The sequence below is a fragment of the Aspergillus neoniger genome (genome assembly GCF_003184625.1).
Source record: "Aspergillus neoniger CBS 115656 unplaced genomic scaffold BO87scaffold_1, whole genome shotgun sequence".
In the NCBI taxonomy this organism is placed as follows: domain Eukaryota; kingdom Fungi; phylum Ascomycota; class Eurotiomycetes; order Eurotiales; family Aspergillaceae; genus Aspergillus; species Aspergillus neoniger.
The window spans coordinates 819386-846425 of NW_020291129.1; the positions used below are offsets into that span (position 1 = coordinate 819386).

The 27040-nt window shown below is 50.5% G+C and overlaps 13 protein-coding genes across 13 annotated transcripts; 10 read left to right on the plus strand and 3 right to left on the minus strand.

Moving 5' to 3' along the window:
- Positions 1-614: 614 nt before the first annotated feature.
- Positions 615-2759, plus strand: BO87DRAFT_454551 (putative GABA permease). Its single transcript, XM_025628565.1, has 3 exons — positions 615-1089; positions 1168-1728; positions 1791-2759. The coding sequence occupies exons 1-3, from the start codon at positions 986-988 to the stop codon at positions 2692-2694; spliced, it is 1569 nt and encodes a 522-aa protein (XP_025485217.1). The 5' UTR covers positions 615-985; the 3' UTR covers positions 2695-2759.
- Positions 2760-2989: 230 nt separating this feature from the next.
- Positions 2990-5206, plus strand: BO87DRAFT_347941 (acyl-CoA-binding domain-containing protein). Its single transcript, XM_025620948.1, has 4 exons — positions 2990-3402; positions 3518-3631; positions 3722-3794; positions 3854-5206. Exons 1-4 carry the CDS (start codon positions 3387-3389, stop codon positions 4911-4913), a joined length of 1263 nt encoding a protein of 420 aa, XP_025485218.1. The 5' UTR covers positions 2990-3386; the 3' UTR covers positions 4914-5206.
- A 92-nt stretch (positions 5207-5298) lies between these two features.
- On the minus strand, positions 5299-6416 carry BO87DRAFT_371897 (coiled-coil-helix-coiled-coil-helix domain-containing protein). Its single transcript, XM_025622150.1, has 4 exons — positions 6289-6416; positions 5896-6123; positions 5673-5805; positions 5299-5592 (listed from the first exon to the last, which is right to left on the minus strand). The coding sequence occupies exons 1-4, from the start codon at positions 6306-6308 to the stop codon at positions 5494-5496; spliced, it is 480 nt and encodes a 159-aa protein (XP_025485219.1). The 5' UTR covers positions 6309-6416; the 3' UTR covers positions 5299-5493.
- A 205-nt stretch (positions 6417-6621) lies between these two features.
- BO87DRAFT_402729 (putative nucleoporin) lies at positions 6622-8660 on the plus strand. The gene is made up of 4 exons (XM_025625707.1): positions 6622-6662; positions 6761-7585; positions 7638-8293; positions 8345-8660. The coding sequence occupies exons 2-4, from the start codon at positions 6922-6924 to the stop codon at positions 8453-8455; spliced, it is 1431 nt and encodes a 476-aa protein (XP_025485220.1). The 5' UTR covers positions 6622-6662; positions 6761-6921; the 3' UTR covers positions 8456-8660.
- An 89-nt stretch (positions 8661-8749) lies between these two features.
- BO87DRAFT_420853 (uncharacterized protein) lies at positions 8750-9093 on the minus strand (the record flags this gene model as incomplete). Its single annotated transcript, XM_025627028.1, has 4 exons — positions 8750-8787; positions 8842-8908; positions 8995-9026; positions 9081-9093. 4 exons carry the CDS (start codon positions 9091-9093, stop codon positions 8750-8752), a joined length of 150 nt encoding a protein of 49 aa, XP_025485221.1.
- A 472-nt stretch (positions 9094-9565) lies between these two features.
- BO87DRAFT_296113 (transcription factor SPN1) lies at positions 9566-11108 on the plus strand (the record flags this gene model as incomplete). Its single annotated transcript, XM_025618975.1, has 3 exons — positions 9566-10139; positions 10193-10275; positions 10323-11108. The coding sequence occupies 3 exons, from the start codon at positions 9566-9568 to the stop codon at positions 11106-11108; spliced, it is 1443 nt and encodes a 480-aa protein (XP_025485222.1).
- Positions 11109-11578: 470 nt separating this feature from the next.
- Positions 11579-12770, plus strand: BO87DRAFT_371900 (HIG1 domain-containing protein). The gene is made up of 2 exons (XM_025622151.1): positions 11579-11634; positions 11697-12770. The coding sequence occupies exons 1-2, from the start codon at positions 11594-11596 to the stop codon at positions 12445-12447; spliced, it is 792 nt and encodes a 263-aa protein (XP_025485223.1). The 5' UTR covers positions 11579-11593; the 3' UTR covers positions 12448-12770.
- Positions 12771-13282: 512 nt separating this feature from the next.
- On the plus strand, positions 13283-14943 carry BO87DRAFT_371901 (WD40 repeat domain-containing protein). Its single transcript, XM_025622152.1, has one exon. The coding sequence runs from the start codon at positions 13427-13429 to the stop codon at positions 14885-14887; it is 1461 nt and encodes a 486-aa protein (XP_025485224.1). The 5' UTR covers positions 13283-13426; the 3' UTR covers positions 14888-14943.
- A 394-nt stretch (positions 14944-15337) lies between these two features.
- On the plus strand, positions 15338-16816 carry BO87DRAFT_323631 (phosphotransferase family protein). Its single transcript, XM_025620040.1, has one exon. It carries the CDS (start codon positions 15399-15401, stop codon positions 16707-16709), a length of 1311 nt encoding a protein of 436 aa, XP_025485225.1. The 5' UTR covers positions 15338-15398; the 3' UTR covers positions 16710-16816.
- Positions 16817-17366: 550 nt separating this feature from the next.
- BO87DRAFT_432342 (uncharacterized protein) lies at positions 17367-18058 on the plus strand (the record flags this gene model as incomplete). Its single annotated transcript, XM_025627619.1, has 1 exon — positions 17367-18058. Exon 1 carries the CDS (start codon positions 17384-17386, stop codon positions 18056-18058), a length of 675 nt encoding a protein of 224 aa, XP_025485226.1. The 5' UTR covers positions 17367-17383.
- A 1566-nt stretch (positions 18059-19624) lies between these two features.
- Positions 19625-20825, plus strand: BO87DRAFT_432347 (uncharacterized protein; the record flags this gene model as incomplete). Its single annotated transcript, XM_025627620.1, has 4 exons — positions 19625-19708; positions 19759-19828; positions 19890-20340; positions 20420-20825. The coding sequence occupies 4 exons, from the start codon at positions 19625-19627 to the stop codon at positions 20823-20825; spliced, it is 1011 nt and encodes a 336-aa protein (XP_025485227.1).
- An 885-nt stretch (positions 20826-21710) lies between these two features.
- Positions 21711-25108, plus strand: BO87DRAFT_347960 (NRPS-like enzyme; the record flags this gene model as incomplete). Its single annotated transcript, XM_025620949.1, has 4 exons — positions 21711-22010; positions 22068-22306; positions 22353-22515; positions 22569-25108. The coding sequence occupies 4 exons, from the start codon at positions 21711-21713 to the stop codon at positions 25086-25088; spliced, it is 3222 nt and encodes a 1073-aa protein (XP_025485228.1). The 3' UTR covers positions 25089-25108.
- Positions 25109-25597: 489 nt separating this feature from the next.
- BO87DRAFT_347962 (mandelate racemase/muconate lactonizing enzyme family protein) lies at positions 25598-26732 on the minus strand (the record flags this gene model as incomplete). The annotated part of the gene is made up of 1 exon (XM_025620950.1): positions 25598-26732. Exon 1 carries the CDS (start codon positions 26708-26710, stop codon positions 25598-25600), a length of 1113 nt encoding a protein of 370 aa, XP_025485229.1. The 5' UTR covers positions 26711-26732.
- Between the last annotated feature and the right edge of the window lie 308 nt (positions 26733-27040).

Genomic DNA, 27040 nt, shown 5'->3' on the forward strand with positions numbered 1-27040 from the left:
TTTCCGAGGCATCAATGCTACAAAATAAGTAATAAGTAAGCTTTGTTTCGCCCTCGTGTTTGTAAGTGTCACGAGCCCTAGCTTATGATGTACACGACACTGCAGAAAGGATGTAGTGGTTCCGAACGTGCAGATGCGGGGAGAATATGCATGGATGCATTTAAAGAACCCAGTCAGGGGGGATTGGCTGCATTTGGCAGTACATTGTTGGTGATGATGTAGTTATATGGGTGGTAAGTAGTCAAATAGGTAAGTGGGACTGATGATATCTTCTTCATTGATGAAGATTTCCCACTCAAAGGTATATACAAATCTGATAAGAAGTATAAAAGATAGGATCAAGTCATCGCCTTGTTAACTATCTAACAGGGAGAAAAGGGTTGTTAATCATGCTTATCAGCGCGGTCTCGGACCGCCGACCACTAGCCCGACACCGGAGGAGTTTTAGTCGGGGAGCTTATCGCGGGGAGGAGGATTCTCATTGGCAAGTTGGCAATTTGATGGAGACAGTCTTTCACATGTTGTCGTTATCGTTGTCTCTTGTGGTGTGGATATTCCTGGTGGACTGTTATGGAATTGACCGAGTTAAAACGGTGTAAGTAAGTGCGGGGGGATGATGTAGCAGCAGCAGCAGCAGCAGCAGCAGCAGCAGCAGTTGAGTTCAGGAACTGGAAGCTAAACTAAAGTTGCCCTTTGCTGTTCTTCCTCTTCTTCTCTCTTGTTCCTTCTTATTCCCCTTCATTTATTCTGCTCGTGTTTCCCTCCTCTTCCCTCTCCTTTTCCCTGTTTTATTTTCTTCACTCTACTCCCATCCCTTACTTTTGGGATCTGGATTTAACTTTTAATGACGATATGTCTATCCTAAATTAAGAGACTTGAATTCCGGAGAGATAATTCTAGTGGAATACACACCTACTTCTTTTTTTCAGTTCATAAGGAAAAGACACACGACTTCTTGATCAATTACCTGAATTGACTGCCCATCATGCGACAACCTTCCATGGATGCCAACGCCGATGAGGCGTTGGCTAGAATGGGCTACAAGAGTGAATTGCCTCGCAATCTGAGTATGATGAGTATTCTCGGCCTGTATGTTTTCCATTCCAGCATCTATATATTCCTTAGTAGAGGGAGGGGACGTTACTCACATAATTCATGTATCAACAGCTCCTTCGCCATCATGGCCGCCCCTTTTGGCCTCAGCACCACCCTCTACATCACCCTCACCGACGGCCAATCCGTCAGCGTCATCTGGGGATGGGTCGTCGTCACCCTCATCTCCATCGCCATTGCCGCCTCGCTGGCCGAGATCTGCGCCGTCTACCCCACCGCCGGCGGAGTCTACTACTGGAGTGCCATGCTCTCCACGCGCAAATGGGCCCCCGCCATGTCCTTCATCGATGGCTGGCTCACCCTCGTGGGCAATTGGACCGTCACACTCAGTATCACCTTCTCGGGAGGGCAGTTGATTCTCAGTGCCATCTCACTCTGGAATGAGGACTTTGTTGCCAATACCTGGCAGACCATTCTCATGTTTTGGGCGGTGATTGGGTGCTGTGCGTTGGTGAATATCTTCTTTTCCAAGTGGTTGGATTTGATCAATAAGGTGTGCATTTATTGGACGGCGGGGAGTGTCGTGATTATTCTCATTACGCTTTTGACCATGGCGGATGAGAGACGCGATGCGGAGTTTGTTTTTGCGCATTATGATGCTTCGCAGAGTGGATGGTATGTTTGCCCCTTTCTAAATCTCCAGGGTTGGTTTATGGACCCGTGCTGATGATGTTTAGGCCTGCTGGTTGGGCGTTCTTTGTTGGTCTGCTGCAGGCAGCATACACACTCACTGGATACGGAATGGTGGCTGCCATGTGTGAGGAGGTGCAGAATCCGCATCGGGAGGTCCCCAAGGCCATTGTGCTATCAGTGGTGGCGGCCGGTATCACCGGTCTGGTCTATCTGATCCCTATCATGTTTGTTCTGCCCCCGGTGCAGACCCTTTTGGCTGTGGCCAGCGGCCAGCCTATCGGACTTATCTTCAAGACAGCCACCGGCTCCGCTGGCGGAGGCTTCGGGCTGCTGTTCCTGGTGCTGGGCATCCTGGTGTTTGCGGGAATTGGCGCATTGACGGCTGCCAGTCGATGCACGTATGCCTTTGCTCGTGACGGAGCCATCCCCGGCTTCCGACTTTGGAGGAAAGTGAACAAGAAGTTAGATGTGCCAGTGTGGGCCATCATCCTCTCCACCATTGTCGATTGCCTGTTAGGGCTGATCTACTTCGGGTCCTCGGCGGCCTTCAACTCGTTTACGGGTGTGGCCACCATTTGCTTGTCAATTTCGTATGGCCTTCCCATTTTCATTTGCGTGCTTCGGGGACGCGAAGCCGTCAAGGAATCCAGCTTCTCGCTGGGACGATTCGGATACGCGATCAACATCGTATCTATCTGCTGGATTTGCCTGGCTGTGGTGCTCTTCTGCATGCCCACCTCGTTGCCGGTGGATGCGAGTAGCATGAACTACGCGAGTGTGGTGTTTGCCGGTTTTGCGGCGATCAGTATCCTATGGTATGTGGTGTACGCGCGCAAACATTTCACAGGGCCACCAATCGCGGACGAGGATATGCCCGGTGTGATGACGGGGAAACCCATCGATACGGAGAATACTTATGCGGCGCATGAGAAGGAGGGGAAGGAATGAAAGCCTATTAGCGATTTGTTTGTATATAATTAGGTTCGAAGCCATAATGAATTGACTTATACATTAACATCTAAAAAAAAAAAAAGGGAAGCTATTCTTTAATGATAGTTTTAACCACAAAGAAGTCACTTTAAAATAAGTTAAAAGCATGAATGCAATGGCGCGGAGTAGGGTGCATCTAATAGATCGATAGATAGCCGATCAATCACAAGTCGGGCTGGCTGAGCAGCCAGAGGGACTAAACTCCGACAACCGCGGTTCAATCGCTCCCCATCATCCATCAAGCAATCAACCACAACCACCACACCACCGATCTCTCAGCTCGCAGCCTCACACACTCCCTTCCTCCCTCCCCAAACAATTTCCACGCGACCAACCAGCTCTACACGCGTGCTGAAACCTACCACATCCAATTCCAATCGATTTCCACCCAGAACCAATTATCACCAGTCCTGCGCGCGCACTCTGTCTCTCTCCCTTGGCCGAAATCCGGGGAAGCTCCGACTCCAACACACTCAACACACACACACTCTCTCTTGGTCGCACCAATAAACAATACGCCACAACGCAACTACTCTTCAATACAGAGACACGACACAGCAAGACACTGATGCGGACCCATCATCGCGCGCACTCACGTCCCCGTCTGCTCTCATGTTGCTGAAGCCGTCCGACGTCTTGTTCCTCGCACCATGTCGGATTCAGTGGGTGCGTTGATCCCCCCCCGACCTTTACCTACTTTACATGCTATACTGGACAACATTAAATGGAGGGATGGATATAATCTGGGGGGAGATAATGTGCTGATCGATATGATATTCAGATCGTGTCTTCGTTCATGCCCTTAACACGGTGAAACGCATTCCCCGCACGGGGACCGCTAGACCGCCGGCGTCGGAGAGATTGAAGCTTTATGGCTTGTATAAGCAGAGCATGGGTATTTGTCCCTTCCTTTTCATTTATGTTTATTGGGGATTGATGATACTGTAATGGGATATACTAACGAGGATTTAATTGTGAAATGTAGAAGGCGATGTCGAAGGCGTCATGGATCGACCGGTCGGGAATACCGCGGATGTGTTTATGGAGTGTGAGAAATGGTATATTTCCCCATTCTTCTCTTCTGTATGCTATCAGTATCAGTATGCTAATAATGCAGGGACGCATGGCACGCCCAACGAGGCCTCTCCCGAACAGAAGCCAAACGACGCTACATCTCCACCCTCATCGAAACCATGCATAACTACGCTTCCCAAACAGCTGAGGCAAGGGAACTCGTCGCAGAATTGGAATTCGTCTGGGATCAGATCAAATCCAACCCGTCTTCGTCGTCTATGTCATCATCTCAGGGCCTCGGTAGTCCGGTGGCTTCGGCGGCAGCGGTGTCCATACGAGATCATGCACGGATTCAGCAGCAGCAGTTCCAACAGTCTAATAATAGATTGACTCGTCCGGAGTATGAGCAGTTACTTGCTACCACCGCTAGAGGGAGAGGGAGTGAGAGATTACGGGTGTTGAGTCCGGTTAGTCAGGCGGAGTCGGGGTTTCGACGACAGATGGAGGATGAACCACCTGAAGAGGAAGAAGAGGAGGAGGAGGAGGAAGAGGAAGAAGTGTACGCGGAAGCGCAAGATAATCTATTCGAGAATGAAGATGACAACGACGAAGAAGAAGAACAACATATGGAGGAAGAAGACTACAACAACAACACTCACGACCGTCACGAATCGCATGACTACCACCAACAACAACAAGGGTACAACTTTCCCTCCCACCAGGAGGAAGACTACGATCACGATACAACCCTAAGTCGAAGACGACGTCGACCACCACAACCACCCCCGGACAACTCCAAACGCTGGCGTCGCACCGTCGAGCAGGCCTTGACGACCATGACCGCCGAGATCGCCGCCGTGCGAGAGCAATTGGAAGCGCGAGCGCTAGCTCATCGTCGACGAACGGGCCTGTGGGCCTGGCTGAAGTGGCTGGTCTGGGTCGCTGCACGGCAGATCATGGTTGATCTGGCGTTGCTCGGTATGCTTCTGATCTGGATGAGACTGCGGGGGGATCGCAGGTTAGAGGAGAAGTTGAAGGTGGGTTGGGCGGAGGTGAAGACGAGGTTGGTATTCTTGATGCTGTTTAGGAGGGTTAGGAGGGTGGTGTCCGCGTCTCCTACGTCTTCATCTTCATCTTCGTCTGGTGATAAGGCCTCGTCGTGAGGCGAATTTTCTTTCTTTTGTCTCTTCTGGTACATATACATATACACCTTTTTTTCTTCTCTTCTCTTATCTTTCTTATTTTTACTTCTTATTCCTATACCTATATTTCTTTCTTTTATTATTTATTTCTTTTGTTATTGTGTCAGGTTGATCATTAGAGGTTGTTTGTCTACTTCTCTACTTCTCTTTGAGGTGTTATACTTCATTGCAGTGGTTAGCTGTCTGCATATTCCTGCGGTGTTCTGGTTGTACACTTTTGTATTCTAGGTGATTTACAGTCTATAGATCTGGAGCCTGGATTATAGTGTATGCATCATTATCATGAACATTCATACCTATATCTATAGCAACTCAACAGCAATCATCTTACTACGTAGTATCCAACTGACTGACTCGGAACCAATGACATTCCTGATGCTAATATATACACAAACAGACGTCAACCAGAGAGACGGGAAGAGAAAAACAAAAGGAAAACACCGGAATACAAAAGACAACGTTAAGTTAGTAGTAGTGGTTCAGTTAAGAAAAACACACAATGATATATGCTCCCCTCAAAATATTTCATTTTGTATTTCTTTTAATATTGCCGACCAGGCCAATCGGAGTAGATCTGCTTGGGGCGCAAGTGCACGGGGACGACGTTCTCGGGGGTTCCGGGGATTTCCTTCTTCAGGCCCTATACATTTTAATTAGTATGGGTCTGTAGTATACAGACCAGAATTTAAACACAAATGTGTATGGTGAAGGTATACGCACCAGCTTCTCAAAAACACAGCTGTTCAGCTTCATCTCCTGCGCACGGCACTCCCAGAGCTTGTGGTTGTTGTTCTCGAGGCACTCCCAGTGAGCGGTGAACGACTTCAGGCAGTGGGTGTTGATGTCCTTGATTCTGCAGATCCATTGAATCAGTATTCCTTCTGCGGTATTTCATCGCTCAATGGCCCTTTGAAAGCCAATGGAACAGAGCATGGGAACATACACGCTAGCCGCACAGCGCGTCACCTTTCTACCCTCCTTCAGACAGTCCAGCTCTCCGCGCCCGTTCGACTCGTCCTTGCACTTCATGAAATCGTCGTTGTAGGGCTTGCAGCGGTCTCCGATAAAGTACGCCGCGCTGTACAGCGGCGCCGACGTAGCACCGATCTCCTCCACCTTGGGGATGTGATCGGGCATGGGGGTCGTGTCGACCAGCACCTGCTGGTTAAACCTGGAGCAGTCATTTCCGTTAGAGAGAGCTGGTCATTGTTCAATTGCGTTGCGAGTATGTATGTATGTATGTATGTATGTGTCGTATTATATGTCGTGGTGGTGTAGTACTCAAGGGTAACCCGTGGAAGTGGCCGGTTGGGGGATTGGCAGGATTTCAACGTACTGGGGCTCTCTGGACGCCATGGTGACCGCTGGGCGTAGGACTCAATGGACCGGATCTGGGGGGAAAAGTCGAGGAGAGGGGGATCGAATTGATGGAGATGGTTCGCCGGGTCCGAGTGGAAGGTGAAGCTGCGAGTTTGGAAGGAGTGGTTTTTGCTCGTTGCTGATTGGTTGAGATGGCTGGGTTAGGTAATCTGCTGGTCGCCGGAATTATCAGGCATAAATAGGTAGCTGGCTGTTCCTTGCCTCAGGCATGAGGGAGCTCCACACGTGACCGTAACCGTGCGAAAAACAAAGCTTCCCGATGGACTCACGCCAGCATTGCCCGGCTGTTGTTGATGCCGCGCACTGCGCTTCTATTTCTGCTGCTTGTCTGTGGGTATCCCCTTTATTCCCTTATTGAACTTGGTTGTGTGTTGTGGACTAGTCGCATTATCGCACCTGCTTATTCTTACATTGTTGACATCTAATAGAAATTCGGTATTTACCGACTTGGGTTCAATTGGGTGTTATTGCGCCTTCGTTGCGGAGTGACCGACCTTATTTATTGCAATTGTTCCTTCCATTACCGTGTTGTTCTCAATATCGCCTTTTATCTTCCTCGCCATTCAACCTAAGCACAACGCAACTCGCAATGTCTCTTTTCGGTCAAGCTGCGGCCCCGTCTACGGGCGGCGGCCTCTTTGGACAAGCCAACAACACCGCAAATAAGCCTAGTCCCTTCGGCGGAGGTGGCGGTCTCTTTGGAAATACCTCGACGACAAACACTACGCAGCAGAACACCACGGGCGGATTGTTCGGAGGTGCGACGCAGACCCAGCAACCGTCGGGAGGAGGTCTCTTCGGCGGCGCCGCGAACACGCAGACTCAGCAGCCATCCGGCGGACTGTTCGGCCAAACCGCGACCCAACAGAAGCCAGCAGGTGGTGGTCTTTTCGGAGGACTGGGGCAGACGCAACAACCCCAGCAGCAACAACAGCAGACTACTGGAGGGAGCTTGTTCGGGCAGAAACCCCTTGGAGGAGGTGGAGGAGGGTTGTTTGGTCAGCAACAGCAGTCGCAGGCGCCGCCGCAGCAGCAGGGTGGTGGTCTGTTTGGTGGGTTGGGTCAGACGCAGCAGCCTCAACAACAGCAGCAACAACCGAGTCTGTTCGGAGGTTCTCTACTAGGAGGACAACAGCAGCAACAGCAACCGGCGCAGCAACAGCAGCAACCCCAATTGGGCCAGACTCAGATGGGTCAGTCGACGGCACAGCTCGGTTCGAGTCTGTGGGAGCCGGGCCGTGCAGTTACCGGAGGTAAGTTAAAGATGATCTAAATGCTGTATGTTAGACGTACTAATGGTTGTAGTCCACCGCACCGTACCGATGCAGATTCAGATCGTAAAGGACAAGTGGGATGCGTCCAGCCGTTCTTCCCCCTTCCGCGCGTATTTGTATAACAATGTCGGCGAAGAGATGGCACCTTTCTACCAGCCGGGTCCGGAGGACGATGACACAAAATGGGAGGATGCGCTGCGGAAGCGGCCCGATTCGGGATATGTTCCTGTGCTCGTCAAGGGCTTTTTCGAGCTGGGCAAGCGCGCGCAGCGCCAGAAGGATTTCCTTACCATGATGCAGACGCGACTCCACGAGATCAACAACTGCCTGTCGGATCTGCTGTCTCGGCACGATCTGAAAATTTCGGTCAAGATTGCCGACTGCCGCCGGAAACACCTTGTCCTCAGCAAGCGTTGCCTGGCGCTTGCGGCCAAGACGCAGGTGCTGCGGAATCGCGGTTACGCCATGGATGACGCGGAGGAGGAGCTTAAGAAGAAGCTCAGCCAGCTGGAGCGGTCGGTCTTCGACCCGTCACTGAACGGACGAGCGGAGGAGATCTGGGCGCGCATGCTGGCTATCCGGGAGCACTCGCGACGTCTACAGCAGGAGATGGAGCGGGCCGGACCCAGCGCGGCGGCGCAGGCGGACGACGAGCTGGACGAGCAGACGATGAAGACGGCCAAGAAGGTAAGTTGCTTACTTCCAGTCATGATTACTACATATGCTAATGATGTCTAGATATTGGATGACTACCACACCCAAATCCAACACTTGCAGAAGGAACTCGAAGCAGTGAGAAAGGACTTTGAGGAGGCACAGAAGCTTCCCGGGGGAGCCGTGAACCACTGATGCTGTTGATGCTTGATTGCGATTCCATCATATCATGAATTGAGGGACTGTCTGGTTGTTTGGCTTGTGCTGTTTGGAGCATGGAGTTTATAGGAGCTGGTATCCGCACGTCTTGCACACGAGACGTGGTTTAATAGAGCATAAAAAGTAACCGTGACAGCTGGTCATTTGAGATTCATATTCATTTCTGCAACTCGAGATGTACAATATAATACATTATGCGATGCCCTTCCTTCCTATCCCTTGTATGCATTGTGTGTTGTAAAGTGGAAAACAAACGTAGTCGACACGCGATTACAGGAACTTCTTGACGAAGTCGATGGCGAAGGGAGCTGAATCATTTGTTAGTTCGTAGAACAAAATTCCGGGGCATGCGAAGAACTCACAAAGGTAAAGCAGGATACCACCGGAGACAGCCATGCGGATGGTCTGGTTAGCCTGGACCTCACCGGCCTAGAAAGAAAGAAAAATAGAATATCAGTATGTTATGTTCTGCTCGGGGTTGATGATGACGATGAAGAGGAATTGGGGTGAAATACTCTGATCTCCTCCTTGGAGAGCTGTTCCTGGCCTGGTAACAATTAGCACAATGCAAATTATTTTGATGATAAGAAATAAGACTCACCTGGAGCGAACATTGGGATAGTGGTTTATGGGTAGAGAGTCAATGGAGATAGATAGATGTATGTTCAAGAAATGATGAATGGGTTGAATAACTCACAGTAGTTAATGACTGAATGAATGGGTTCGATTCTGCCGCGCACAGACCACCGCGGAGGCGGAATCTGCTTGCTTTGGGTCTTGCTTGCTTCAACTTCTTGCGCGGTTGCTCGGTGTTACTACTTACTAAAACCTGCCATTTCTTTTCACTTTTTTCCTTTCTCCATCTTTCTTTCTTATTACCTTGATTGTCGCTTCAAGGATACTTCTCTTACGGATTCAAAGTGTACCAACAGAATTGAAATCCAGGCGATAAAGGTCTCGAGAATCGATCTATCCCATCTACGCTTCACGAAACCTGGTCTAGCCGACTCCGACCACTCCTCATCAGGGGAGAAAGTAACATATTCACCCAACCCACCCACAACTGCCATTTCACAAGACACAATCATGTCCGAACCGCGCAGTCCCGAGCCCGAGCTCAAGCCCGCCGCTGAAGTGGATGAACAAGAACAACAGCAGGAAGCGCCCCCGACGCCCGGCGGCGACGCCGTTTCGGATGAAGAACCCGCTAAGGAGGTAGAGGCGGAGGCAGAGCCAGAAGCCGAAGAGCAACAAGAACAAGAACAAGACCAAGGAGAAGAAGAGGCCGCGCAAGACAATGGTGGCGATAATGATGACGATGACGACGAAGACAAGATCTCCGACGACGAATCCATTCTTTCGGAAGTCGACGAAGCCCAGTTTGAGGACTTCGATCCCGAGAATGTCGACATCGAGGACCGGCCGCAGCTGGCGATTGACGAGGATAACTTGAAGTTGATCGGGCGGCATAAGCGGAAGCGTACAGAGGGCGGGGGTGAAGAGCGCTCGAAGAGGAAGAGAGAGGGACGTCGCGAGAAGAAGAGTCGGAGGATGAGGGAGTTGGAGGATGGAGGCGCGAGTGATGAGGAGAAGGCTAGTCGGAGGAGGAAGAAGAAGGAGGCGGAGATTGCGGAAGAGGAGTTGTTGGATCCGGCTACAAGTATGTTTCTTACTGCTGAGGATGGCATGGATGATGCTAATTGCTATGTTTAGGACGGCGGAGAGCGCTTGATCGCGCGATGGATGAGGCGTTGAAGAAGCCGACCAAGAGACGGTTTAGGAAGGCCGATGGCATTGTATGTTCACTTCTATTACTTCACTGGATGATGGCTGACTCCAACAGGACCTGGAACAAATGGCCGATGCTGAAATTGAAGATATGCGCAAGCGCATGACCCACGCTGCGCAGATGGACGCTATCAACCGTCGCGAGGGCAAGCCTGCCATGCACAAGCTGAAGATGCTTCCTGAGGTGGTCTCGCTGCTCAACCGCAACCAATACGTCAACAGTCTGGTCGACCCCGAAATCAACCTGCTGGAAGCGGTCAAGTTCTTCCTGGAGCCCTTGGATGATGGTTCCCTGCCGGCGTACAACATTCAGCGGGATCTGATGACTGCGCTGGGCAAGCTGCCGATCAACAAGGAAGCTCTGGTTGCCAGTGGTATTGGCAAGGTCATTGTCTTCTACACGCGGAGCAAGCGTCCAGAGCCCGGCATCAAGCGCATGGCAGAGCGCCTGCTGGCCGAATGGACGCGCCCGATCCTCCAGCGCAGCGATGATTACTCGAAGAGGGTATACCAGGAGGCTGCCTTTGATCCTACGTATGTTCATGCCTTACTCAGACCCTACTACCTCGAATGTATCACTGACTGGAACAGTAAACTGAGCACGACACGCCCTCAATCGGTACAGGCCACTGCTGCAGAGGCTCGTGCCCGTGAGCTACTGCCTCCTCGTCTGGCGAATCGCGCACGCGCTGACATGACTCACACGAGTTATACGGTGGTGCCGCGACCGACGATGGTACAGGAGAGCAAGTTTGCGCGACCTCTGGGAGCGAGCGGCGAGGATCGCTTCCGTAAGATGCGGGCGCGGCAGATTGCGGCGAGCAAGGGATCCCGTCGTTGAAGATTTTTCATTCCTTCAATTATTAATTCTTTATTCTTCTGGCTGTACCTTTCTTGTTCTATTTCCTTTTTTGATCTCATGTATGTCAGGTTTTATTTCGTAGATTTTTCGGGAGGCGGCGCAGGGCGGAATGTGTATTATTGGATCATGCCATAGCGAATGGGAAGGCACTAGATAAACGGTCGGGCGTTCTCGCGCGAGACGCAGCTTACAAAGTAGAACCAAAGCAGTAAAAACGGTTGCAATTCGGCGACGCTATCAAGGATCCCGGGCAAACGCCGGATGGTCCGAGTCTCCGCCGCAGACCCCGAGCGTCCAGATCGTACGTCACCCGGGCTTTGCACGTATTTCTAGCATCATTCTCCCTCTGCTTTTCTTCCCTTCTTCAATTCTCTCTCCTCCCCCCACAAAAAAGCACCTAATACATACATATCTACCTCCATTGCAATCAATTACATACAGCTTCTTCACAAAATACCATCACAATGAAGATCCTCACCAAAGAAGAAGAAGATGCCCACTACCGGTACTTCCGCCCTCCCCGCCACCCAATTTTCGAACCAAGTAACTAACCCAGCAATTTTCCAGCGAGGTCGTCAAGGGCGGTACTATCGGTGGACTCATCGGTCTGGTAGGCGGCGCAGCAGGTGTCCTCGCCGCCACCAGGCGCTACCAAACCATCCGCAATCTCACTCTCCCCATGAAATCCTTCCTCGTGACCTCCTCCGGTACCTTCGTGGGTATCATCAGCGCCGACCACGCCTCCCGCAGCTTCGAAGCCCAGCGCAACGCCAGTCGCCAATGGTACGAGAACCGCGAGGAGCGCCTCCGCCAGGAGGAATTATCGCAGCTCTCAACGCTCGATCGCGCGCTTCAGTGGGCCCGCCGCGAGAAGTACAAGATTGTTGGTGCCACGTGGGTGGCTAGTATGATCGGTAGTTTCGCCATGGTAAACCGGAATAAGCACCTCAGTGGGTCGCAGAAGTTGGTCCAGGCCAGAGTTTACGCCCAGGGCTTGACCCTCGCTGTGTTGGTGGCTAGTGCGGCGTTTGAGATCCAGGATCAGAGGAAGGGTCGCGGCTTGTTGCAGGATAAGGTGAAGGCCGAGAGGCAGGCTGCTGAGGAGAGGAAGAACGCTGAGCAGGAGCACACGGGTGATCTGTGGAAGGATATGGTTGCTGCTGAGGAGGATCGGTTGAGGAAGAGGAAGATGAGTCTGTCCGAGTCGGATTACTTGCATCCTCATAATGGACAGGAGAAGAAGGTTGAGGAGGTCAAGGAGGAAAAGGAAGAGCCTAAGAAGGAGGCTGCTGAGGCAAAGGAGGAGAAGAAGGAGTAAAATGGTTTGACGAGTGTGGTTGATTCTTGTTTATATATCTAGACGTGATTGGGCTGGCCTTGATCACTGGTGTATTTGTTCTTTTCACATCTGCTGTTACTTTTGCCAGTTTTCTTTATGGGGTTGGATACACTCTTCACTCTGGATATAATGCGGTGGATTGGTTGCTAGATTTGGATGAAAAGTTATTATGACTGATTGAGAATGGTACATGTCACATCTTTGAATCTATATTTGGATATCGATCTTATCTACAACCCACATGCATTATGGAGCTATAAGTCGATCCGTTAATCGGACTGGGGCTTCATGTAGTAGCTGCCACTATAGACAAAGTTCCCACCCTATTGAATATGATACCTTCAGATTACATGGGTTCCAGATCTAGATTGCTGAGCTGATTGATTGACAGCCATGTCGCCACAATGGCATAGGATAGAACATGTTACTAATCGAACACTACCTTCACATACCATCTAGTTAGAAATGCATTCATTCATTTCATGCTAGACACTGCTTACCAATTTCTCCTACTAACAATTTGTTCATCAATTTATGTCCTGCACGTGCCCCGACTGGCCACTTACCAGCTATCAATGCATAGTATCAACTTCCAAGTGGGGCCTGCCGATCCGGAATTGCTTGTTGCCTGCAGCCCCAATTGAACTATAGACTGACTCACTCGCCAAGTTGTCATGATCTCCGGACCCCAGCATCTGAATGGCTACACAAATTGTGGCATTGCCCGGAGAAAACCTACTCCATGGTGGGGTGGAGCTAACTAGTTAGTTGACGTGAGGCTCACAAGGCTTTCGCAATGTTGCTGTCTTATCTAAAGCTACCAGCACAGCCTCGTAGTCGTTCATTCACCGACTCAGTTCACTCTACCTCACCGAGTTTCTCTTGTTGACTATAAAGCTTATTCATTCCCTCCAAAGACAGATACCAATCTCCACATCAACTATTGTTGCCTGGAAAAATGAGGTGCATGAACCAAAGCACGTTTCTCGAAAACTACGTCTATGCCCTTGAGCATGACTTCTGCTCTCCCACTGGGGAGCCTGCCACCTGGGCGCCTGGTTATCCCAAATACTGGGGCCAGGAAACAACAAAAGTTCAGCTAGAGGGGAAGGCAAACGCGCTTGCTCTCAGTCCTGACAGTAAGATTATTGCTGTGGGTATTGACAGGGAGATCCATATCTTCAATGTAGAGACGCAGGAACGTGTTGATGTGTTGAGAGGACATACGTGTGCCGTGGAGCAGGTGGAGTTTGCTCCGAAAATGATCAATACCGTGGGATCAGAAGGCACCCGGTACGTCCTGGTTTCGACAGGCGAGGATCTGGAAGAGAGTGCTGGAGAGGGTTACCGCCATGAGGGATATGATTTCGTGGTGATCGTCCTATGGGAGCTGGACGAGCGCGGGAAACTCCGACAAAAGGAAGACAGGCCAGTTGACGTCGACACCCTCACGAGCAGAACTCTACAGCCCCTTATATCAGACCTAGTGTCCAATTACGGCTGGAAGCGTGACGAGAAAGCCATGGGGGCCATTGAACAGGCCATGAAAAAGGCCCTCCTAAATGCCGTCAGTCTACACGAACAAGAAAGCAAACTCCGTCTTCAAGGCGAATTGGCCTCCTTCGGTAGCCCCGCATTCAGCCCAGATGGCAAGACTATGATCTATCTCGGTCAGAACGAAACAACCCAGCACGGACTTCGTGACCCTGCTCTCCTCCCATGTGTCAATCTCTGGGACATGCAGAGCCGGTCTCTTCGACACCGACTGCTCGGCCACACAGACTCTATCATGTGGGCCGGGATGAGTCCAGACAATACTCTACTCGCGTCCATCGCATGGGACGGCACTGCGCGAATTTGGAATGCCAACTCCGGAGACTGTGTCCACGTGTTTGGTTTCGGGGACTGTCAGCTCTGGAGCGGCGCCTTCTCTCCCGATAGCAAGTACCTCGCTGTCAGCCAGGGAAGCCCCAGAACCCATATCCATGTCTACGACCTTCAAACAGGACAGTCCGTCTCTCGGTTCGACGGATTCCGCGACTGGGCACGCACCCTAGCTTGGAGCCCTGACGGTACGGTGATTGCAGCAGGAGGGGACAGCGGCACAGTGCGTCTTTGGGATCCGTTGACCGGCGAGGAACAGATGCAATGGCGTCTGGCGTTTGAGGATCCCTTGATGCGGAGCTTTGCAGGGATTCAAAGCGTGCAGTTCGTTGATGGGGGAAGAAAGTTGGTGTTCCGGACCCGGGAGGGGACGGTGGAGACGTATGATTTCCAAAGTAATCTCAAGCAGCAGTTTACGAGAGGTGCGGGGGATAAAATTGACACCAGCCCTGAGGGAAGGATGGCTGTTTCGAGTGACGCTCGGCTGCTGGTCGTTCCGGACGCGGATGGGGTTTTGAGATTGTGGAATCTGTAGATATGGTGTTTTGTATGAGGCGTTTTGGGAGGATATTCATTCGGAATACTTGCGACAGAAATAGTACTGTACTTTAACCTGAGTGGATATTAAGACACTGTTACCAGTTAGCCTTCTTCTCGTTTGGGTAAGCTGTAGGTTCTGGTAGACATTATGGCGGAATCTGCCCTGAGCAACTAGGCTCCTTCGGCCACTTTTGTACTAATTATATTACTGCATGCGGACTGACTACAGGCACAGCACAAGTCAAGCCAAGTCGTGGAAAATTAAACATAGTAAGACCAAGATCATCACTAGTAGACATCACAGTTTGTAGAACATTGAAGTTGTCTCTTGTATGGCATTATATGGATGCCCGAGCCGGGCACGTGGCCGCTTTGGATGGAAACTACGTCGGAGCCTGTTCGCACAGGCCGCGCCTACGTCCCTCGCTATATTAAGCTCCGTGACCCAGTTCCTCTGTCTTCTTTGCGACTTCATCACTTACAGCACTTCGTTATATTCAGCCAAAATGGGCAGTGAATCAGTGCCCATCTCTCTATCCCACGCTGACGCGGCCCACTGGAACAGGGAGTTGATGCTCGAGTTCCAGGCCACTCTGGAGAAGGACCCAGCGGCGGACTTGATGTCAATGTTCTCTGAGGCTTACCTCCGTGAACATCAAAATGTCCTTGACAGTCAGCTGTCTTATGCCGGGCTTATCAATCGCCGTGTATTAAGCGGTCTTCAAGACGACCTGCGACGTGACCCGGAAGCCAACCTGCTATCAAACTTCCCGAAGAACTATACTCGCCGAATTACAATGGCGCTTGGAGCGAAAGCCGCATTAAAGGAGAAACAAGAACATGAGGTGAAGGCGCCTGAGTTCAGAGAACGTCACCTCGACCGTGCAGAGACTGCCACAGTCATTTATCCGTTATCCGATGAAGTTATTGCTTTGCTTGCGGGATGTTCACGACCGGACGCGGATCAATTTTCGCTCGGTGATGAGAAATCGCTCGTATCATCCTTGAGAACGCTGCTTTGGAACTCACCACAACTCTGGCAGAGTCCTGTAAGAGGCATGGTGGTTAAGTGCAACGAGAACATTGTTGCCAAGGTCATAACAGGGAATAAGGATTACACGGAGTACACTAGCATGCAATTTCTTGAGAAGCGGGCGCCCCAAATTCCTGCTCCGAGGCCCCATGGGCTGGTAGCATTTGGCCCTTTTCGTGTGATATTCATGTCATATGTTCCCGACATGACTTTGACCCAAGCATGGCCCAACCTGTCACATGAGAACAAGCTTTCAATCCAGCGCCAGCTTGATGATATATTTTGCAGTCTAAGACAGATTCGACAGAAAGAGGGAACTAGTACGCTTGGTGGAACTTGTGGAGAGGGAGTCAAGGAGCTAACGGTCGACGAATGCGCCCTGTTCAAAGGCATTACGACAACAAAAGAGTACAGTGATCTACAATTTTCGGCTCGTCATCATGGAAGTGCCACTTATGTTGGACTTCTGCGCTCTTTCCTGGAACATGACACCTCAACACTGGCACATGAATCGGTGTTCACCCATGGCGATGTGCGAACTGATAATGTAATGGTGAAGCAGGATCCCGGTTCTAGCGGCCAATATATTGTCACTGGAATCATTGACTGGGAGGACAGTGGCTTCTATCCGTTCTATTATGAGTGCACTGCGCTGACACGTACTATGAGCCTGGTGGACGAAAATGATTGGTATCTGTATCTGCCGCAGAGCATTTCACCGTCGAACTTTCCTGTGCGTTGGCTGGTTGATCGGCTTTGGCATATACATTTACGGACTACATAGATCATGTCGCGACTTAGGATCAAGGCTTGACTAGATGTACCCTTATCTTGAGCGTACAAGGTAGACGTTTTGAACAGCAGATCATGTCCATCTAATTTAGTGTGATGAAGGGAAGAGCGTCGGCTCCATATCTCTACCGGTGAAAACTTTTTTTTATAGTATAAGACAGAACGATGTTCACTACCGTATGGAGGGATGGAAATAGATTGGTTCGACTGACCGTAGACTCCGCCAAGGCCATGCGGTTATCTCCCCAGTGATTACGCGGAAGTAATGGAGAGGACGGGAGTTTACCTCGGCGTTTGTGTCTTCCTCAGCCTCTTAGGTGCAGTCCTTATGGTTGCTGCTTGCTGTATGTTTCCAAACTGTGTTCAAGTATTATGAGATAACAGCAATAGGCTTGTATTTGTCAGGAATGTCTCAAAGTCGGCGCTGCGACTTCACGATGACGCTCTAAAGAGTACCATGCGGTAAGTGAATAGCAGCTGCAATGAATAATACCCGTTAAGGGTATCCCGTAGACTTCCCTCGAGATTGTTAGTGAATACAGTCATTCTCAGCCACATAAATAAACACCAGTCGCGCTTTCCCCATCAGAATTATCCAACTCTTCCCACCACATCCTCAGCTCAACTCAACTACTCCCTGACTATATCTCACCAAGAGCTCAAAAAATGCCAGCAGCAGAGTCCATGTTCCCCTCCTCAGTGCCCCACGAATTCTGCATCAGCGAAGACCTATCCGAACTACAACCTAACCAAAAACCACCCCCTTCCCTGCGCGAAGCAAGACTACCCCTATTACGCCCACTCGAAAAAGCCGACATCCTCGAATTATGCACCCAGTCACCGTCCACTCACACTGATGGTTACAAGTCTATGGTTGAGCCTGAAGAACGAAATCTCGATTTGCAACCCCTCTCCAAGTTATGGAGGCAGGAGATGATGAAACTGCCCCCTTTCGCTAAGATCATTTTCGATCTTACTTTGCCACTACGGGAGGACCAAGATGCCATAGTGTGGGATATAGGCAAACGCAGAGAAGGATGTTATATCGTCCGTGTCAGAGAAGTCATGCATATTGCTACCACTATTGCTTTGACGACGAGAGTGCGCTTGACGGGTGGGGCGGTTTCTTTTGATCTCGATTACGAGGACCTTGATCTTGTTTATGATGATAGGAGTGATGAAATCGTGTCCTGTCGTCTAGATGCGCTGCGGGAGGAGATTAGGGCGTTGGGTACGGCGCCGACTAATGAGGTGAAAGGGGGGAGTGAGGGTGCTGGTGTGGGTGGACAATCTTCGGATGGATCTGCTCATGGTTTGGATGTTGGGGTTGGACAGACTTGATAACACGGTGTGAGTTGTGGTCGGAAATTTCTCAGAGCAGGTCCGAATCATGGGTCCATAGACAACATGCATTAAAGTCAGAATAGTTAGTATTGGTGGTGAACAGCTGGCAAACATGCTGTGGTTGGTATCGTTAGGCTGAATGTTTGGAGGCCAAGCATTAGTGGAAGTTTAGTGAACAGCAGTCCCTACTTTATAAAGTCCTAAAGTGTTTTTTGTGGTTCCTCATTAGTAAACCCTAGCGTTTACAGGGAAGTAACCATGATTCCGAATGCCAATCATCCAGCGAACTATCGAAAGAGAACTATATTGTGAAGTGCTAGGACCTGCTGTTGAGGCTTTGCTGGTACTAGAAAGTGTTCATAGTGGTGCATATGTCAATATGTACTCACTATTGACATGAGCATTCAAATAGCAGTAGATTGAGAAGTACATGTGTCCGGATTCGGTATTTTATCCGCACGATTGGTCTGACACTACAGAAATGTGAAAGGTAATACTATCATGATGACTATTTTATTTTTGGCCTCACTGGCTGATACCTATGTTATATATGAATGGAAAATGATAATACTATATTATCTAAACTCTACGTATTCGTCGAAAGATAGTAGATACCCCAAGGTAAACCTCAAGTGTGTGCCGGTGTTCGCCAAATAAAGTTTACCCCAGAGAGACGGGAATAGCTCTAGGATAGTGATCAGAAAGTATATAGAAGATTCAGGCCATGGCTGTATTCGGCGCTGCAGGATCAAAGAGAGTGCCGAGAACTCTCCTGAGTGTTGTTTCCCTATACGGAAACAAAGAACAAGCATCTTGGCCGCGCTTGATGGAGTAGGGCTTCAACCTTGGCAAACGAGGCTCTACCGTTAAGCTATGGGTTCTGTTCTTGCTCCCAAATGAACTGAGAAGTCGGCATCCACTCATCTTAAACGTGTACTAATCTACCTGTCATTACTGTGATCCCTGACTAGTAGTATTATAACGGAACCGGAAATCTTCTACGTCCAGACTGAACAGACTATGCTTACCACGCTTTGTCTACTCTTGCGGCTTACTAGATTCAATAGTCTAGCGCTAGTCCTCGGTTGGGCAATCGAGATCAGATTTCTCCGAAAGACGAAATGGCCCACTCCAAGGCCTATTGGCTTAGCTATAGGCTGCAAAGTAAAGATGTGGCGTGTCTGAAGCTGCAGAGCGATCAGATCAACATTCCTACTACTGTTTAGATGCAGGAGACCCGCTCTCATTATGCTTGCCGAGTGCACTTGCCACCAGTTCTTGGGGTTCTCTTTATAGCTCTCTACGGGGAGTCGCTTTATTTTCCAACCCCTATTTGCGAGTCGCTTGTCCCGAGTGGCAGGGGATGGTTATTCCGTGTGGAGTATACGGACCTCGCCGAGCTTATATGAAGATGAGCGAGAGCGACTTAACCGGATTTCAAAGACCGAGCGACGATTCTCATAATATTTCCTACCACCCAGTTAGTGCGATACACTGAATGTTCAGCCTTCAATATCCCTTACTTCCACTGAGGTGTGGTTGTTGTCTCGCAAGTTCGCCAGCATGGACGAGTATTCGGAAGAGCAGTTTCATCAATCCAAACAACATCTAATCATCACCGTTTCAATTGTGTTTATAGTCCTGGAAGTGTATGCGTGGTTCTGCGCTTTACTTCTAAATTTGTTGAACGGCTGAAGTTCGGCTGGGATGATGCTCTCATGGTTATGGGCCTTATCCTCTGCATTGCCGATGCGAGCTGCACAATAGGTAGGCCTTGATATCCTAGTCTCCTAGTCAGATGACGAACCTAACTCACACTCCCCGACAGCTGCCGTGATCTACGGCGGAATCGGCCTGCATCAAGAAATCGTCCGCCAGATCGATCCTGAGATGCTGGTGACGGCGACCAAGTTCCTCATCACCACTCCGCTCCTCTACTTCGCCACCGTCGTACCTCCAAAATTGGCTATCCTGCACCTCTATCTGAACATTTTCACCGATAAAATGCTCCGAAAGATATGCTACGGCACCGGAGCAGTCATCATCATCAATTGGCTTGTGGTCACTATCGCTGGTGTTGTTTCCTGCCGACCACTAAGCTACTACTGGACGTTCCACGGAAGCTACATTGACATTAATGCGTGGCTGCGCTGGGGAGGATTCGCGCACATATTGACGGATGTCGTCATGTTGATATTGCCGATGCCGGTGGTTTGGAATCTGCATGCCTCGAGTCGCCTCAAACTGGGTATTTGGGTAACTTTCCTGATGGGTAGTGTGTATGTCTAGACATTTCTTTCTCCTTCTTGGATTATCCTAATTCTGAAGAGAGAGACACTAACTTTGCCCAAACAATAGGGGCATGGTTTCTTCCATTATCCGATTCCGAGAATTCTACGTGACTGACGTCCAAGGGGATGTAACCTGGGCGGCCTCGACACTGGTGGTCTGGGCTGAGATTGAGGGTGGTATTTACCTCATAGCAGCCTGTTTGCCTACCTATCGGCCGCTAACGAAATTTCTTTGGCGTCGCGTTCTGAGGAAGCGCAGTCAGACGGGCGAATCTCTGCATACCGGAACGGGCCACAGGGCCAGCCAACTGCGACCGGGCCTCGGGTCCACGCATAATGAATCGAAGTTTCCGTGGATGGAGGCGTCGAGAAGTGAGGAAGATGTCTTGCGTATGGTGACCTTGGGCAGTCGTTCAGGTGCAGATATCAAACCGGGGCAGATTGTGGTGGAGCATCACTTTTCGGTGCATTGATTTGGACCTTTCTTCATATTTCCAGACTGTATATTACCGTCGATATATATTTTCCACCTTCTAATGCTTAATTATTGGACAAGAATATATGTTTTCTATGGGTTGAGACATTATTGAGAAGAGACATTGGATGTGAAGTGCATGCATCGATTTCCTCTGCAGAGACTCATCGCGGGATGAGTCCCATCTCCGACCGAGCTGGACGGGGCACGCTACCCACCTTGCTGTTCATAACTAACCCCAAAGAAGAAATGGAGATGTTGGTCAACTTGAACCAGGCGAACGATCCAATCGTATTTGCGTCAAGTTTCGCAAGGCTACAAAAGACATAGGAATCGGCTCAAAATCCACTTTTAGCGGCTCTTCGGGCGACTAGGGCTTGATTGATGTGGTTAGAGCAGAGCCTAAGTTTGGATCATTACCACTCAGCCGTTTGGCTTTATTGCTAGCGCTGACTGACCAGATTGGCCCCCAAATGCCATATCACTTATTCCTTCGCTCAATGGGGCAGATATGATCCGATGAGGCTGTCGAGCTTAATGGGGCTACAGCTTATTGGTTCTGTTGATATATCCTCACACCGTTGGCCTGCCATTATCTATCTCCACCCCACATACCAGAGGGGTACAAAGTACTCCACAAACCTTCCTACGTGCAGCTCCACTGGTTATCCGAAGCCCACCTAGGTTCCACTTATTCTAGTCGGTATGCTCCGCTAAGCATAAGCTGGTCCTGCTTGCTTGGGTTGAAGCAGGTGCGGGCCCCTCGGCCACATGGTCCCAGCTAAGCCGACTACTCTTTCACTCAACAACACTATATAAACACTACAAGCTGCGCACCTCAATTAGATCTCAAATACACTGCTAACCAAAAGTGGTTTTGACCATGACTGTCCAAGATGCCTCTCAGTTTGATCCGCGGACGCAGCTGCTCCCTCACATCGTTGACCACTACGCCAAGGTCAAACCCGACGCCACCTATGCTGCATACCCAGTCTCTCTGATGAGCTATGATGATGGATACCGGCCCATCACATTCAAAGCATTTGCAAATGCCATTAACGGCATTGCCTGGTGGCTAACGGAGAAGCTGGGACCCGGTGACGGTGAAACCCTCGCTTACGTGGGACCTAATGACCTGCGGTACCCGGCCTTGGTAATGGGTGCTGTGAAGGCAGGATATCGCGTATGTGACTTTCAATCAAAACATGGGAATAATCAAGCTGACACTGTATCCTCGAAGATGTTTCTCACCTCCCCAAGGAATAGCGTGGCTGCTCATAGTAGCCTGTTCAATCGCCTCAGTTGCACTAAGCTAGTCACCCCAGTGCCCCATCCACCGCCAGTGAAGGCCATCCTGGAAGGACAAACGCTGGATATACTGGAGGTGCCTAGTGTCGATGAGCTGATAAGCAAAGAATATGCCCATTTTGAATTCTCTAAGACTCACCCGGAAGCTGCAGGGGAGGTTCTCGCCGTAATGTACGTCCCTGATTGTTTGTGCAGTGATCGAAGACTAACTCTTCAGTCATACATCTGGCTCCACAGGAATTCCAAAGCCGATCTTCTGGACCCATGACACCGCGTGCAAGCATATGCATACGACGGTTCTGGATCCCCCAAGGGGCCATGAGAGCCAGGATAGCTGGCTCTTTGGCAAGCGGATATTCCTCGTTCCGCCACCATTCCATGTAAGTCTGTGTTGCATATTTGCAGAAAATATAGGAAGCTAATAACGTCATAGGCTGCGGGTCTGGCATATTCGCTTTTCATTACCATTCCAGTCGGCACTACCGTCATCTTTCCGGCATCTGGCGGTCTTCCTACCGCCGCCTCCCTTGTAGAGGCAAGAAAGAAGACTCAGATTGATGTTCTCTTGGGTGTTCCTTCCATCATCCAAGAATTCTCCCAGAGCCCGGAGCTTTTGGACTACTGCAGCAAGCACCTTGAACGCTTGGTTTACTGTGGTGGAGATCTTCCCCAGCCGATTGGGGACGCCGTAGCATCTAAGATCAAACTCATGAATCTATACGGAGCGTCCGAAGTGGGCATGATCAGCACTATTTATTCCAGAATAAACCGAGATCCTCGCACAGACTGGAGATATCTTCACATCAACCCCCGAATGGGAGCTGAGCTCCGTCACGTCGCCGATCAGTACTACGAACTCGTGATTGTCCGAAGCCCGAAGACTGAGAAGCACCAGCTTACCTTCACAGTCTTTCCAGATCAGAAGGAGTACCACACCAAAGACCTCTTCGTGCGGCACCCGGACCCCAGTAAGCCGGACCTGTGGCGATGGGCCGCTCGTGCAGATGACGTGGTTGTCTTTCTGAACGGCGAGAAAACAAATCCTGTGTCTATGGAACAACACATCGCTGCATCCAATCCAGAAGTTAACGCAGTTCTAGTGGCTGGGGCACGTCGCTTCCAAGCATCTCTATTAGTTGAAATTGGAGGCAAGGAACTCAGTGCACCTGAGCGCGCCGCGATGATTGAGAAACTCTGGCCAAGTATCGAACAAGCCAACGCAGTTTGTCCAGCGCATGCACGCGTGGCCAAAACCCACATTATGTTCACAAAGCCAGACAAGCCGATGCTTCGCGCCGGAAAGGGAACTATCCAGCGAGCTGCCTCACTCGAACTGTACACCTCGGAATTGGATGCCTTGTATACCGATGCGGACAAACTATCGCAGACAGCCAGTAACGGTGAACCTGCTGGACCTGGCCAGGTGGACGATCCGAAAGTCCTTTCGGGTTACATTAGAAGAACAATCAACTACGTCACTGGGTGGGATCTCACAGATAACCAAAATTTCTTCGAGCTGGGCCTTGACTCCCTGCAGGCTATCACCGCCACTCGGGCCTTCAAGAAGGGTCTTGATCTCCCAACACTCACTCCAAACCTGATTTATCTCCATCCCTCTGTGGATGAGCTCACCCAGGCAGTGCTTCACCTGCAGCAACATGAGGAGGCTTCTGCTGAGGAGCGAAAAGAAGCCCAGCTGCAGCAGCGGGAAGAACTACTACAGGAGCTCAGTAGCCAGTTTCAAGCGCCCAAGTCCCATGTGGTCATTTTGACCGGCTCGACCGGTAACCTGGGAAGCTATCTTCTCGATACTCTCCTACAGTCCCCTTCCGTTGCCTACGTGCATTGTCTCAACCGCACACCCTATGCAGGGGAAAGCCACCGCGTAAAACATGGCGGAATGAAAACCGATCTGTCTCGAGCGAGCTTCTGGACTGCGGACCTTTCCCAGCCGGACCTAGGCCTGGGACCTGATGTCTTCAAAACCTTGGGGAACATTGCCACTCTAATCATCCACAACGCCTGGGCAGTAAATTTCAACCTCAGCCTGTCATCCTTCAAGCCAAACCTCACCGGTGTGGTAAACTTGATCAACTTCGCTACCCAATCACATCAGTCACCCCATCTCTTCTTCATATCATCCATTAGCTCCACTATGGGCTACTACACAAAAACCGGCCTAACCCCGGAAGAGGTGATCACAACTACAACCCCCGGACCCAACGGCTACGCAGATAGCAAGTACCTTGCAGAACAGTTACTAGCGCAAGCGGCTCGTCAGGGTCGACTGCACGCCTCGTTCGTACGTGTCGGTCAGATAGCAGGGCCGGTCCGCTCAAAGGGAGTATGGAACAAGACCGAATGGTTTCCGAGCCTCGTCCTCAGCTCTTATCACCTGGGTGTTTTGCCTGATACGCTCGGACCGGCCCTCCATCGCATCAACTGGGTACCGGTTGATCTGCTTGCTGAAGTCCTAGTGGACTTGGCAGTGGCTTGTCGACGCGGGGAACCCGGATCTGTCCAGGTATATCACCCAGTGAACCTGCACCCGGTAGACTGGGAGGCAATTCGTCCAGTAGTCGCCGAAGCTATCTTTAAGGTTTCAAGAAAGACTATCAAGACTGTCTCCTTTACCGAGTGGGTGCAGCGCGTCCGGCAGGATCTGGAGATGGCTGGTGATACCGGCGAGAAGATGAGTGACGAAGAGCTGCAGAAACGATTGGCCAAAAATCCAGCTGCAAAGTTGTTGGAATTCTTTGAAGGGATTATGTCGCAGACTGAGCGAGTGAATGTGCTGGATACAAGGTTGACGGGACAGGTCAGCGAGAAGTTGCGGGCTGTGGATGCAGTGAAGCCGGAATGGATGAATGTGTGGGTAGAGGAGTGGGTTCGTCGTGAGTTGGTTGTGGATTGGTCAATTGTTGGTCGTGAGTTGGGTGTGTGGAAAAAATGAATTTCGATGTAGTAATGTTCCAGAGAGCGATATGGTGGTCTTCCTTGTATATGCCAGTGCTGCGTTTGAGTATGAAGGCTTGCCAAAGGCCTTCAGTATATATATAAAGAAGAAGGAATAAACCTCTCAATCTGCACACAGAGGGAGCACTTTTATGATACTCATGCACATTTCATACATGAACCGAAGTGATAGTTCAAACTCAGGTGGCGGTAATATGCTGGAACCTGTAGAGCATGATTGCCTAGGTCGGATGTCGGGTGAGGACCCCGACGCTGTCTCGGAAGGTACCCGAAGATGTACCTCATGTGTAGTCCCCCTGTTGTATGCAGCAAGGGATTTTGAGGAACCTAGTACATCTTCCTTCACAAGAAGTGCCATGCAAAATAAAATCATGCGTCATACGTCATAGCCTCACGTAACAACGTTAACCCACGTAACATCCTGCTACCCATCATACCCAAAGAAACATACCCAGTCCATTCAAAGATAGCAGAAGAGGAATATTCTCAAACAAAAGTAGCAACCGGCTTCCCCAACACCTCCATCCTCGGCGTAACCCCCAATCCCGGACAAGTCGGCGCCGTAAGCACTCCCTCATGGACATCAAACGGCCCATCCGCCGTCTTCCCAACACACATAGCCCTACACTCCAAGATACATCTCAAATATTGCTCCGGAATAGTCTGTCCCAGATGCACAATGGCCGCAAACGCCACATCCGAGCCACTCGTATCCTGAACAGACATAGTATACCCCGCCGCAAGACAAATATCCCTAACCCTGCGACCTCTCGTCAACCCACCCGTCTTGGATATCTTTAGTCCGATCCCGTCAACAGCATCATCCGCAACGAACTGCACAATCGAGCTCTCGTTATTCGCCAACTCATCAAAAATGATCGGCACGTCGATCCGACGTCGAAGTGACACGCTCTCCCTGTACGTAGCGCATGGCGCTTCGAGAACGAAATCCAATCCCCTAGGAAGTAACCTGAACATCCGCAGCGCAGTATCAACAGTCATCCCGCCATTAGCATCAATTAGGAAGAACTCCCCCGGTTTCTTATCAGCCAGAGCAGCTTTCACCCTTGCAGCATTGGCCACAGGGTCCGAACCAATCTTCACCGAAAAACCCGTGAATCCCATTGCCCTGGCATCAGAAACATGCTTGCGCGTCCCCTCGGGGTCCGCAACAGGGATCGACTCTAAAACAGGGAGCTTCGTCTCTGTCCGTCCACCGAGCAACTCACACACCGGCAGTCCGACAGATCTGCCGAAGATGTCCCAGCAGGCAATGTCGAGGGCGGATTTGGCTGGCTCGTTGCCTAGCAGGGCAGCGTCCATGGCGTCGTTGAGGCGGTCGACTCGGCGGGGGTCAAGACCGATAAGCTTAGGGGCGATCTCGGCAATGGCGGCGCGAATACCGCCAGCGTGGGACGCGATGTAGTTGTCGAAGGGGCTGCTTTCGCCCCAGCCTTCAAGGCCGGTGTTGGTGGTGATGCGGACGAAGGTGGCGTCGAAGCGGGTGATGGCGCGATTGCCGGAGAGATGATAGGTCCCGTGGGAGTAGGGGAGGTCGACTTGGAAGACGTCGATTTTGGAGATCTTGAGGTCGGTCATTTTAGTGATGTGCAGTAAAATGGACTTGGATTTTTGACTGTTTGTAGGTAGAGAGTTAGGTTCAAGCGAGCTCTCATAGTAGTAGGTTTATATCTCAGACTCTCGGATACTCGGAAGCTTCGGCTTTGGGATGGTTGAGGCTGCTCAAGGATAAAGTCTCTCATGACCTCGGATTCTCTGAGCATCATATTAATAATAGTTACAATATGGACGAACGGGATGATGATACTGCATCCGATCCTGGACCTTCGACACATAGGGAATCCTTCCTTCTACGGCTCACGGTCCGAGCCGACAAGGTCCAGTCGCCCGTCGATCGCCGACCCAGAT